General features: G+C 50.1%; 1 protein-coding gene across 2 annotated transcripts in view; it reads right to left on the bottom strand.

The window, feature by feature from the left end:
* The window catches only part of MTMR10 (myotubularin related protein 10), a 65,752-nt gene that overhangs the window by 8,722 nt on the left and 44,354 nt on the right, over window positions 1–12,676 (bottom strand). For both annotated transcript variants that reach the window (XM_060259958.1, XM_060259959.1), the window contains exons 8-13: window positions 10,436–10,523; window positions 8,601–8,689; window positions 5,223–5,353; window positions 4,104–4,173; window positions 2,248–2,318; window positions 246–415 (exon numbers count right to left, since the gene is read on the bottom strand). In XM_060259958.1, the coding sequence (XP_060115941.1) occupies window positions 246–415; window positions 2,248–2,318; window positions 4,104–4,173; window positions 5,223–5,353; window positions 8,601–8,689; window positions 10,436–10,523 (619 nt within the window). The remainder of the gene's footprint in view (window positions 1–245; window positions 416–2,247; window positions 2,319–4,103; window positions 4,174–5,222; window positions 5,354–8,600; window positions 8,690–10,435; window positions 10,524–12,676) is intronic.

Below are 12,676 nucleotides of genomic sequence, written 5' to 3'. Positions count from 1 at the left end.
GGCCATCTAGTGGGGAGGCAGTCTCTCCCCCCCCCCCATTGAAAAACCCCCTCGGGGGCCAGAGATGGGCATGAGTGGGAGGGGCAGCCTGGGGCGGCGAAAACCCCAGTGCTATCCCCGCCGCCGGTCCGTGGAAAAATGGTCTTCCATGAAACCAGTCCCTGGTGCCAAAAAGGCTGGGGACTGCTGTCCTAAAGAATGGATGAAAACGGTCAGGCCCGCCTCTTCTGAAGCGTCGCACTTACTTCTTTGTCCGATTTCTTCAGGTGGTTGCACCTGTCCAGGAAAGGGTAGCCAGCCATGACCCACTCCTTCTGGATCAGGCTCTGAAAGCCAGCGATGGTCCGGAAGAAAGGATCCAGCATCACCTGGACGAGGGATGCCACACAGCAGCTCAAGTCTCGCCCTTCCTCCTCTGGGCGCACCGGACGGGGGGAGAAGAAAAGAGAAATCAGCCGGTATCATAAATGCCCCTGTATAAATCGATGGTGCGGTCTCATTTGGAGTACTGTGTGCAATTCTGGTCACCGCACCTCAAAAAGGATATTATAGCAATGGAGAAAGTGCAGAAAAGGGCAACTAGAATGATTAAAAGTTTGGAACACTTTCCCTATGAAGAAAGGTTAAAACGCTTGGGGCTCTTTAGCTTGGAGAAACGTCGACTGCGGGGTGACATGATAGAGGTTTACAAGATAATGCATGGGATGGAGAAAGTAGAAAAAGAAGGACTTTTCCCCCTTTCTCACAATACAAGAACTCGTGGGCATTCAATGAAATTGCTGAGCAGTCAGGTTAGAACGGATAGAAGGAAGTCCTTCTTCACCCAAAGGGTGATTAACTTGTGGAATTCACTGCCACAGGAGGTGGTGGCGGCTACAAGCATAGCCAGCTTCAAGAGGGGTTTGGATAAAAATATGGAGCAGAGGTCCATCAGTGGCTATTAGCCACAGCATATTATTGGAACTGCCTGGGGCAGTGATGCTCTGTATTCTTGGTGCTTGGGGGGAGGGCAAAGTGGAAGGGCTTCTAGCCCCACTTGTGAACCTTCTTTTTTTTTTGGCCACTGTGTGACAAAGAGTGTTGGACTGGATGGGCCATTGGCCTGATCCAACATGGCTTCTCTTATATTCTTATGTCTGGGGCAGTGATGCTCTGTCTTCTTGGTGCTTGGGAGGGGCAACAGTGGGAGGGCTGCTAGTGTCCTGGCCCCGATGATGGACCTCCTGATGGCACCTGGGGGTTTTTTGGCCACTGTGTGACACAGAGTGTTGGACTGGATGGGCCACTGGCCTGATCCAAGAGGGCTTCTCTTATGTTCTTATGAAATTAGCAGCTTAGGGATGTGGAAAATTAGTTTCTTGTGTGAACCCTCCACCCCCACCCCCTCAGAAAGAAGAGTTTTTTCTTTTGTCTTTCTGGTGCTTTGCTGTAGTTAAAAACTACAACCTTTACCTAATATCAGGGCAAATGTCAGGATATAAAGAAGAAAAATATATTGAATTGATATCCCAACCTCCACTCAGAGTGGCTCACAATCACAACATCCCTCCCCCACAACAGACACCCTGTGAGGTAGGTGGGACTGAGAGGGCTCTCACAGCAGCTGCCCTTTCAAGGACAACCTCTGCCAGAGCTATGGCTGACCCAAGGCTAAATACAGGGTAAAAGATACAAAGTGTGTCCTTATACAAGAACCAAACGCATTTTGGCCAAAAAATCCTTCCTTAGTGGTAAAATACAAGCTGAACACTCCATGAGTTAAACATCAATACATTTCAGACTTCATATACAGAACAAAATTTAAAAACCAAGTTATCAAATACTGTGTAGACCTAAAATGGTAGGAAAAAAGAGAGAAAATTACATTCTCTCTTTAACTGAACTTATATACACAACCACATACATGTGGTTTTTATTGTGATGTTAATATTTCCTATAAATGCGATATACTGTATATTTTGATATTACCACTGTGTGTTTAGCCACATTCGATACGGTTTCGGTCTCAACCTTTTTGGATACACCTTTGAAAACTAGGAATACTCAACTCTCCCTGCGAGCTTTGAGGCTCCAATGGTTTCCAGAGCCAGGAGTGTGAGAAATGGTGCGTGTGAAAGGATGGGGCTGTTGCCAAAGCACCAGGAGGCGCTATAGAGCTTGGGACGCCTCTTCTGTGGAAAGGGAACATCAGCAATGGAGCCTAGAAAGCACCATTCTGCCTCATGGGATCAGAGGCACGAAGCCTACCTTGCAAAACAACAGAGACGTGCTTGCTGTCCAACATATAGACCAGCTCTCCAGAATGCTTGAGGAACAGTCTAAACAAAAAGAAAGAAAGAGACACACGATGCTGCATGAGTTGTTAAAAGAAGCTAAGAAGTCCGTCCTCTCCTTTATTTCAAGGTGATGATGGTGATGTACAAGCCTCATTGTGGGCAGGAGCTCATAGGAGCAAAGTTCCAGAACCCTCTAAATTTCATTGGGCTCTTTCTCCCCCCCCCCCCCCCTCCGCCCCTCAAAACCAACTTGCTTCTGGGCTCCACTGTTCAACTCCCCCTGGGAGAATTTTACTGAACTCTAAGATTTGACAAACTTTCTAATATTTCCATCCCACCCCCCACCCCCCCCGCAAAATGGGAAAAGAACCCAAACATATCAAGCAGACAGATGGAAATCTTCCTCATGCCACTGTGGCCACAGAGAAGGTCACTTAAAAAGTATGATGGGAGTAAGGTTTTATTATGACAATTATAATTTAAGACGCATTATAAGGGAGATGCTTGAGCTGGTATAATTGAGTCCACCTTCTGGTGATGTCAGGGGTGCAATATGTAAATGAGTTGCGCTAATGAGCTCCGGCACCACTTTTTCTATGATGAAGAAAAGAAAAAGATACTGGATTTATATCCCGCCCTCCACTCCGAAGAGTCTCAGAACGGCTCACAATCTCCTTTCCCTTCCCCCCCCACAACAGACACCCTGTGAGGTAGATGAAGATATTGGATTTATATCCCGGCCTCCACTCCGAAGAGTCTCAAAATGGCTCACTATCTCCTTTCCCTTCCCCCCCCCACAAGAGACACCCTGTGAGGTAGATGAAGATATTGGATTTATATCCCGGCCTCCACTCCGAAGAGTCTCAGAGGGGCTCACAATCTCCTTTCCCTTCCTCCCCCACAACAGACACCCTGTGAGGTAGATGAAGATATTGGATTTATATCCCGGCCTCCACTCCGAAGAGTCTCAGAGCGGCTCACAATCTCCTTTCCCTTCCTCCCCCACCACAGACACCCTGTGAGGTAGAAGAAGATATTGGATTTATATCCTGCCCTCTACTCCAAAGAGTCTCACAGTGGCTCACAATCTCCTTTACCTTCCTCCCCCACAACAGACACCCTGTGAGGTAGATGAAGATATTGGATTTATATCCCGCCCTCCACTCCGAAGAGTCTCAGAGCAGCTCACAATCTCCTTTCCCTTCCTCCCCCACAACAGACACCCTGTGAGGTAGATGAAGATATTGGATTTATATCCCGCTCCACTCCAAAGAGTCTCAGAGCAGCTCACAATCTCCTTTACCTTCCTCCCCCACAACAGACACCCTTTGAGGTAGATGAAGATATTGGATTTATATCCCGCCTTCCATTCTGAAGAGCCTCAGAGTGGCTCACAATCGCCTTTCCTTCCCCTCCCCACAACAGACACCCTGTGAGGTGGGTGAGGCTGAGAGGGCTCTCACAGCAGCTGCCTTTTCAAGGACAACCTCTGCCAGAGCTATGGCTGACCCAAGGCCATGCTAGCAGGTGCAAGTGGAGGAGTGGGGAATCAAACCCGGTTGTCCCAGATAAGAGTCTGCACACTTTACCACTACAACAAACTGGCTCTCCATTTTCCATTTTCTCTCAAGAGTCTGGTCTTGTTTTCTAACAGCCCTGAACTCCTAGGGCATGCCTCGGCCTGCAATTATCCCCACATTAAGAGTGAGAAAAAAAAGCTTAGCTAAAACTTCCTGGTGACTATATAGGAAAAGGCACAACCTGAATGAGGACTTCCTGATTTATACACAGCCCAGCCTCTTTGCCAGTGGTCACTGATGCACCTACCTCACGTACTCCAGCCAACGCGAATTTTCCAGCAAGGATAACCATTTCTCCTCCGTTTCTTCAAAAGGCTCTGGGAAGTGAAAACAGCCGTGTTTCAGATTAGCAGGGCCAAGCTGTCAGAGTTAACACCATCTCGGTGCTCTTCAGATCGTCAGAACTGAAGATAACAGCGCAAGGTGCAATGTGAGTGTGTGTAAAACTATGGCATGTCGCTTTCCTGTGGTTAAGGGACTGGCACGTCCCCCCCAGCCCCTGCACTGACGGATAGCACTGCTTTCAACGTTCAGCACTAAACATGGGTTTCCTGTCATCTGGCTTCACAACTTTATTCCACTGCAGAATCTGTATTTGCAGACTTTTTGGTAAGAATCCCTGCCCCTCTCTCACACACACCCTTCCCCCTTCTAAAGATGACACCCCACATTAATAAAAACATTTGAGATACACAAAGCCATTTAAAAGAGCAAGAAGAGGAAGAATTGCAGATTTATACCCCACCCTTCTCTCTGAATCAGAGGCTCAGAGTGGCTGACAATCTCCTTTATCTCCTTCCCCCACAACAGACACCCTGTGAGGTGGGTGGGGCTTAGAGGGCTCTCATAGCAGCTGCCCTTTCAAGGACAACCTCTGCCAGAGCTAGGGCTGACCCAAGGCCATTCCAGCAGCTGCAAGTGGAGGAGTGGGGAATCCAACCCGGTTCTCCCAGATAAGAGTCCGCACACTTCACCACTGCACTAAACCAAGTAAGTTTTATTCAGAATGTCAGCTTTCGTATGCTCTTAAGCAGACTTCATCAGACTGCAGAAAGCAGTCTGATGAAGTCTGCTTAAGAGCATACGAAAGCTGACATTCTGAATAAAACTTAGTTGGTCTTAAAGGTGCACTTGTCTACTGCTTTGTTCTCTTGCTTCAGACCCACACGGCTGCCCACTGGGATCTATCTGCTTTCGTTGATGTCTTTATACGTTACGGGCAACGACTCTCAAGAGAGTGGCCAAGACAGGGGTGGCTTCCTACTGTCGTCGAGGCATCCCGTTCAGCCTGACATTTCAGTGACCTCGCTGTATGTGGCCCTTCTTGGAGAAGCCAGTCTGGCCGTTTCCCACGCGGGCAGCCTACCGTTCACGCACAACTGCTTGAGCTTCAGAAAGGCGGCCTGGATGTCTTGGATGGGGGGCAGGCTCTTGTCCAGGTCGGATTTATAAACGTCGCTTCTCTGCGGGTGGCTTCTGGTGATCGCGTTGCAAATTCTGGTGTTTCAGAGAAGAGGGGAAGCTGGATGAGTCACAGAATCCTAGAGTTGGAAGGGACCTCCAGGATCATCTAGTCCAACCCCCCCCCCCCCCCCGCACAATGCAGGAAACTCACAAACACCTCCCTCCTAAATTCACAGGATCTTCATCGCTGGCAGGTGGCCATCCAGCCTCTGTTTCAAAACCTCCAAGGAAGGAGAGCCCACCACCTCCCAAGGAGGAAGCCACTGAGGAACTGCTCTGACGGTCAGGAATCATAGAGTTGGAAGGGACCTCCAGGGTCATTTAGTCCAACCCACCCCCACACAATGCAGGAAACTCACAAACACCTCCCTCCTAAATTCACAGGATCTTCATCGCTGGCAGGTGGCCATCCAGCCTCTGTTTCAAAACCTCCAAGGAAGGAGAGCCCACCACCTCCCAAGGAGGAAGCCTGTTCCACTGAGGAACTCCTCTGACGGTCAGGAAGTTCTTCCTAATGTTGAGGTGGGAACTCTTCTGATTTAATTTCAACCCCTTGATTCTGGTCCTACCTTCTGGGGCCACAAAAAACAATTCCGCACCATCCTCTATAGGACAGCCCTTCAAGTACTTGAAGATGGGGATTCTATCACCTCTCGGCCGCCTCCTCTCCTGACTAAACATGCCCAGCTCCTTCAACCTTTCTTCACAGGACGTGGTCTCCAGACAAGGCGCATCTGCGCAAGCGACACTTTCTCCCCTCTGACGAAGGGAGCTTTGAGTCTCAAAAGCTCATACCCCAAACTCACGCTGGGCCTCTAAGGTGCTCCCAGCCTTGCATCCAACTGCTCTACCAAAGAGCAATACTCCCTCTAAGCTGTGGAGTCTTGTGAGCAAAAGTTCTATTTCGTGAGCCGCTGGCATTAAAGATCTGAGCTACTGCATCAATTGCTCTGCTCCGGGGCCATCTTTCCTCAGCTAAGACAAAAAATTGTGTGAGTTGCAGGCTAAGCAACTGTGAGCTAGCTCACATTGATTCAGCTTAGAGGGGACGCTGCCAAAGACCAACACGGCTACCCTTTGAAATCGCGTGTTCCTTTCTGCATTCGGTGGCGTAACTGTGGCCGCAAAGCTTTACTCTGTGCTTTAAAAAAAAGAAAAGAAAGCACAGCAAGGTACTTTGTGCAAATGTCTGTTTTTCAGCTGGCTCCTCTTTGCGGGGACCGCAAGCTGCTCTGTCTCTGCAAAGGATCTTGCTGAAGTGGAACACACGTCCACTGAGGTTTGTTGCCGGGGGACAGGCGTACGCCCTCCCGCAAGGCAGGCGGTGTACAGGAAATGAAAGAACCCTCTGCTCGCCCACAGTAGGCATGTTGCAGCTCTGGGGCGTGTGCACCAGTGCTCCCTCTAAGCTGTGGAGTCTGGTGAGCAAAATCTCTACTTCCTGAGCTATTGGCATTAAAGTTGGGAGCAAGCAATTTGGCTGCTGCATCGATTAGTTTACTCTGAGGCCATCCTTTCTGGGCTAAGACAAAAAAGGTGTGAGCTGGAGGATAAAAAAAGTGTGAGCTAGCTCACCTTGGAGGGAACAGTGGTGCAGAGCAGTGTTCCCTCTAAGCTGAGAACAAAGCAGTAGACAAGCGCACCTTTAAGACCAAGTAAGTTTTATTCAGAACGTAATGTCTGATGAAGTCTGCTTAAGGGCATACGAAAGCTGACCTTCTGAATAAAGCTTAGTCGGTCTTAAAGGTGCGCTTGTCTACTGCTTTGTTCTATTGCTTCAGACCAACGCGGCTGCCTGCTGGGATCTACCCTTTAAGCTGAGCCAGCTTGCAGATTCTGAGCCTCCACCTCACACGTTTTTGTCTTAGCTCAGGAAGGAGGACCCCAGAGCACACTCACCGATGCAGCAGCTCCCGACTTGAAGGTCAGTAGCTCACAAAGTAGAATTTTTGCTCGCAAGACTCTGCAGCTTAGAGGGAACGTTGGCGTAGACCAGGGGTGGCCAAGGGTATAGCTCTCCAGATGTTTTTTTCCCTACAACTCCCATCAGCCCCAGCAGATGGGAGTTGTAGGCAAAAAAACATCTGGAGAGCTACCCTTGGCCCCCCCTGGTGTAGGCCATGGAACACGTGGGCATACCTTTGGGCAGGCTGTGCCCTGCACTAGTTGTGTTGCTCAAGGGAAGAGCCACGCACAGATGCAGCCACAAAAACTCAGGCTGCTCAACGGTGTGGACCAGCTGACAGAAGAGGCTTTGAGTCGATGATCCCTTCCAAAGCAAGAAAGGGAGTTGGAAATGAAAGAGATGCTGAAGTCTGCTCCACGCCCCGCCCCCCACTCTATCGGCCCGAGGCTGTTTGTGTCAGTTGACTGGTTTTCCAAACAGGCAAAAAATGTTTTGTAGTTCTAACCGGCAAAGTCACTGGTTTATGGCTCTGCTTTATAAGGAGAACATCTGAGCAATGAAATGCATTGATATAAAATACGCTGGATGAATTCAGCGCCGAACAGGAGCCAGTGAGAAGACAGAGCTTAAAGGTCCCCCCGCTGATCATGCTCAACCAAACAATATAAGGACACAACAACAGCCCTGCCGGATCAGACCAGTGAGGGTCCATCCAGTCCAGCATCCTGTCTCACACAGGAGCCAACCAGGTCTTCTGCATGGCTAAGAACAGGGCATGGAGGCTTGAGGGCTTCGTAAGAATATCAGAAGAGCCCTGCTGGATCAGACAAGGGAGGGTCCATCTAGTCCTGCCTCCTGTCTCACACAGGGGCCAGCCAGTTCCTCTGGAGGGGCAACAACAGGGCAGAGAGGCCGAGGCCTTCCCCTGAGAAGAACATCAGAAGAGCCCTGCTGGATCAGACCAGGGAGGGTCCATCTAGTCCAGCCTCCTGTCTCACACAATGGCCAACCTCTGGAGGGCCAACAACAGGGCACAGAGGCTGAGGCCTTCCCCTGAGAAGAACATCAGAAGAACCCTGCTGGATCAGACTAGTGAGGGTCCATCCAGTCCAGCATTCTGTGTCACAGTGGCCAACTGGAGGTCCAACAACAGGGCAGAGAGGCCGAGGCCTTCCTCTGAGGTTCCCTCCAGGAGCTGGGATTCAGAGGCTACCTTCCCTTTAGTCAAAATGACTAGTAGCCCCCCACAGACCACTCCTCTCCTTGAGCCGTTTACTCCTTTGGCCATCACTGGCCACAGATTCCCTATCTTAAACCCCTCTCCATCGTATCTCCTGATATGATCGCAGGAGCACTTTTGCACACTTCCTTTACCGTTGGTCGATCTTTCGCTGCTGCAACGGATCCTTAATGTTGGCCATCCTCACAAGAGCGCTCCCGTTGGAGTGATTCCAGCACCACATCTGCAAGAGAAACGACCAGGGGGTTTTGTGTGCATGTCACGAAAGTTAAGGCACTGCTTGCGTGTATTTTAACACATCTGCAGCTTCATGAGAACCAAAGCTGTTTTATAAAAGAACGTTTTAAAAAAGGCTTAACAGAACCCACTGCAGGAATGACGTGACCCCCCCACCCCCCCAAGCACATGTCCTGCTGGCCACTCAGTTGCTGCCCATACCTGTGGTGCCACAGCCAAGTCCCTGGCAGAGCCAGCTTGGTGCAGTGGTGAAGTGCACGGACTCTTATCTGGGAGAACCGGGTTCAATTCCCCACTCCTCCACTTGCACCTGCTAGAATGGCCTTGGGTCAGCCAGAGTTCTGTTATCTGGGAGAACCGGGTTGGATTTCCCCCTCCTCCACTTGCACCTGCTAGAATGGCCTTGCGTCAGCCATAGCTCTGGCAGAGCTGTCCTTGAAAGGGCAGTTTCTGTCAGAGCTCTCTCAGCCCCACCCACCTCACAGGATGTCTGTTGTAGGGGAGGAAGATAAAGTCTCCACTCTGAGACTCGGAGATTCAGAGTGGAGGGCGAGATATAAATCCATTATCTTCAATATCTTCTTCAGCAGCATCAGCTCCTGACACCTGCCAGCAAGGCAGCCACCATGTCCCCTCCCCCTTCAGCGGGGGAGGAGCCAAGAGGTGCCAGGCAACCTGCCCCGGTAGCAGACAGCAATTAAGAGGCGGCTTCCCTATTTGGAGAGGGCCGTGGCTTTTCCGGACTCTTTGTCGGCTTCCTGGCGGTACAGAGTGGCTGCCGTTGGACTACGCCAATGGTGGCCAAAGTGTGGCACGGGAGCCACATGTGGCTCTTTCACACATATTGTGTGGCCCTCAAAGCCCACAATATAAGAGCCCCATGGTGCAGAGTGTTAAAGCTGCAGTACTGCAGTCGGAGCGTCCTGCTCACGACCTGAGTTCAATCCCAGCAGAAGCTGGGTTCAGGTAGCCGGTTCGAGGTTGACTCAGCCTTCCATCGGTAAAAGGAGTCCCCAGCTTGCTGGGGGGGAAGTGTAAATGACTGGGGAAGGCAATGGCAAACCACCCCGTAAAAAGTCTGCCGTGAAAACGTTGGGAAAGCAACGTCACCCCAGAGTCGGAAACGACTGGTGCTTGCACAGGAGACTACCTTTACCTTTTTCAAAGCCCACACTGTCCTGTCAGCCAGCTTGGAGAAAGCATTTCTCTCTTTAAATCACTTCTCCAAGCCAAGCCAGTTAGCAGTTTGGAGAATGCATTTAAAGTTGCTTTCTTTTCATTTCTCCCTCCTCCTCCACATCTATTTTCCTTCCTTCCTTCCTTCCTTCCTTCCTTCCTTCCTTCCTTCCTTCCTTCCTTCCTTCCTTCCTTCCTTCCTTCCTTCCTTCCTTCCTTCCTTCCTTCTTTCCTCCCTCCCTCCCTCCATCTGACATTCATGTCTTTCAACTCTCAAACACCTGATGTTTATTCTATGTGGCTCTTATGTTATGCAACTTTGGCCATCTCTGGGCTGCACTGTTGCATCCACACTGCATTACCCTGAGTGCAGCGTAAGGGACCAGCTCACAGCCCTGGAAGGAGCTACCCTCTTTCACAGAGGACAAAGCAGAAATCAGGGACAGCAGTTTTTGTAGCGCTCTCTCAGGAGAGAGGTTTCCTGGGGCACAGCCTTTGCCCCCTGACAAGGCAGCCTGCTCTAGCCATCCAGGGGCAACACTGGCTTCGCACTCACCGGCATCCGCCTTCCGGTGAAAGCGTGGGAGTAGTGCTTTAGATCTTGATCTGCCAAGGATGACGGCACTACAAAGTATTCCGGAAGGCTGGGAACAAGAACAGAAATGCATGTCTAATGGCTTCATTTGAAATGCATTAAAAAAGAAAAAAATCACCTTAACAGTTTTGTCTTGCTGAAATCCAACAAAGTGGTTAAACTGAATGCTAAAAACCTCCCACTTTGGAAGTGGGGGAACCAACAACAGAACCTTGATTTAAGTACACAGATTCTGACCTCTGTCTTTTACTAAAAACAGAAACACAGCTCAGATCACATCACCCAGGGATACATGAAACTGCCCTCTACTGAAACAGACCCTTGGTCCATCAGGGTTACTCCTGTCTACACAGACTGGCATCAGCACTCCAGAGTCTCAGGCTGAGGTCTTCCAAACATTTACCACTAGATCCTTTTAGCTGCAGATTAAGGAGCTTGAACCTGGGACCTTCTGCAGGCCAAGCAGAGGCTCTGCTGAGCTACAGGCCTCTCTTTAAGACACAAACATGAAAACTGCCTTATACTGAATCAGACTCTTGGTCCATCAAGGTCAGCCTTGTCTACTCTTGTCTACTCAGCCGCTCTCCAGGGTCTCAGGCTGAGGTCTTTTCCATCACCTCCTGCCCAGTCCTTTCAACTGGAGATGCCGGGGATTGAACCTGGGACCTACTGCAGGCCAAGCAGATGCTCTGCCACTGAGCTATGGGCCTTCTCCATGGCTCTCCAGGGTCTCAGGCTGAGGTCTTTTCCATCACCTCCTGCCCAGTCCTTTCAACTGGAGATGCCGGGGATTGAACCTGGGACCTTCTGCGTGCCAAGCAGAGGCTCTACCACTGAACCTTCTCTGGGGTTCTCAGGCAGAGGTCTTTCCCATCACCTACTGCCTGGTCCTTTTTCAACTGGAGATGCCGGGGATTGAACCTGGGACCTTCTGCAGGCCAAGCAGAGGCTCTGCCACTGAGCCACCGTCCCTCCCATAGAATACATGAACACACGTTGACTACTGCAACGCCCTCTACATGGGGCTGCCCTTGTGCCGGACTCGGCGGCTGCAGCTGGTGCAGAATGCGGCGGCTAGGCTGTTGTTGGGGCTCCCAAGGTGGGAGCACATACAGCCGGGGCTGCGTGGGCTGCACTGGCTGCCAGTGGCATACCGAGTTCGCTACAAAGTGCTGGTTATCACCTTTAAAGCCCTATATGGCCGAGGACCTACCTACCTGAGGGACCGTCTCTCCCCATATGAGCCCCAGAGGGCACTGAGGTCATCTGGGAAAAACCAGTTGAATGTCCCTGGGCCAAGGGAGGCCAGACTGAAGGCCACCCGGGATCGGGCCTTCTCTGTCACTGCTCCACTACTGTGGAATCAACTCCCTGAGGAGTTGAGGGCCCTAAGATGTTTAGATCGATTTCGTAGGGCCTGTAAGACCCACCTTTTCAAGATGGCCTTCGACTAGTGATAAAACTAGTGATAAAGCTAGGTATGATGCTGGAAATGCTCTTATGTTCTGAATTTTACTAAAAATCTAATGTTTATAACGCCATATTGTTATGTTAATTTTAATAATTTATAATTGTTTTAACTATGTTTTTATAAGTATAATGGATGTAATGTGTATTTTATGTTGTGAGCCGCCCTGAGCCTGCTTCGGCGGGGAGGGCGGGATAGAAATAAAAAATTATTATTATAAAAAATTATTATTATTATTACATGAAACTGCCTTATACTGAATCAGACCATTCATCTATCAGATACAGTCTTGTCTACACAGACTGGAAGCAGCTCTCCTGGGTGTCAGGCAGAGAGAAGTCTTTCCCAGCACCTCCCACCTGGTCCTTTTAACTGGAGATGCCGGGAACTGAACCTGGGGCCTTCTGCATGCCAAGCAGAGGCACTGCCACTGAGCTGCGGCCCTTCCCTTGCAATACAAAAACACATGAAGCTGCCTTCTACTGAATTAGGCCCTCAGTCCAGCAAGGTCAGAATTGTCTACTGTCTGGCAATCACTCTCCAGGGTCCAAACGGAGGTTTTTCACACCACTTACTGCCTGGTCCTTTTAACTGGATATGCTGGGAACTGAACCTGGGAACTTCTGCATGCCAAGCTGAGGCTCTTCTACAGAGCCACAGATCCCTCCCCATTTTACTGAGGGTGCTTTCACACACACTAAATAACACACTTTTAATGCGCTTTAAGAGCCCCG

Source organism: Heteronotia binoei, chromosome 19 (assembly GCF_032191835.1).
Source record: "Heteronotia binoei isolate CCM8104 ecotype False Entrance Well chromosome 19, APGP_CSIRO_Hbin_v1, whole genome shotgun sequence".
NCBI lineage: Eukaryota > Metazoa > Chordata > Lepidosauria > Squamata > Gekkonidae > Heteronotia > Heteronotia binoei.
Note: the sequence above shows the minus strand (reverse complement) of the source record. Positions and strands in the feature narration are given on the sequence as shown.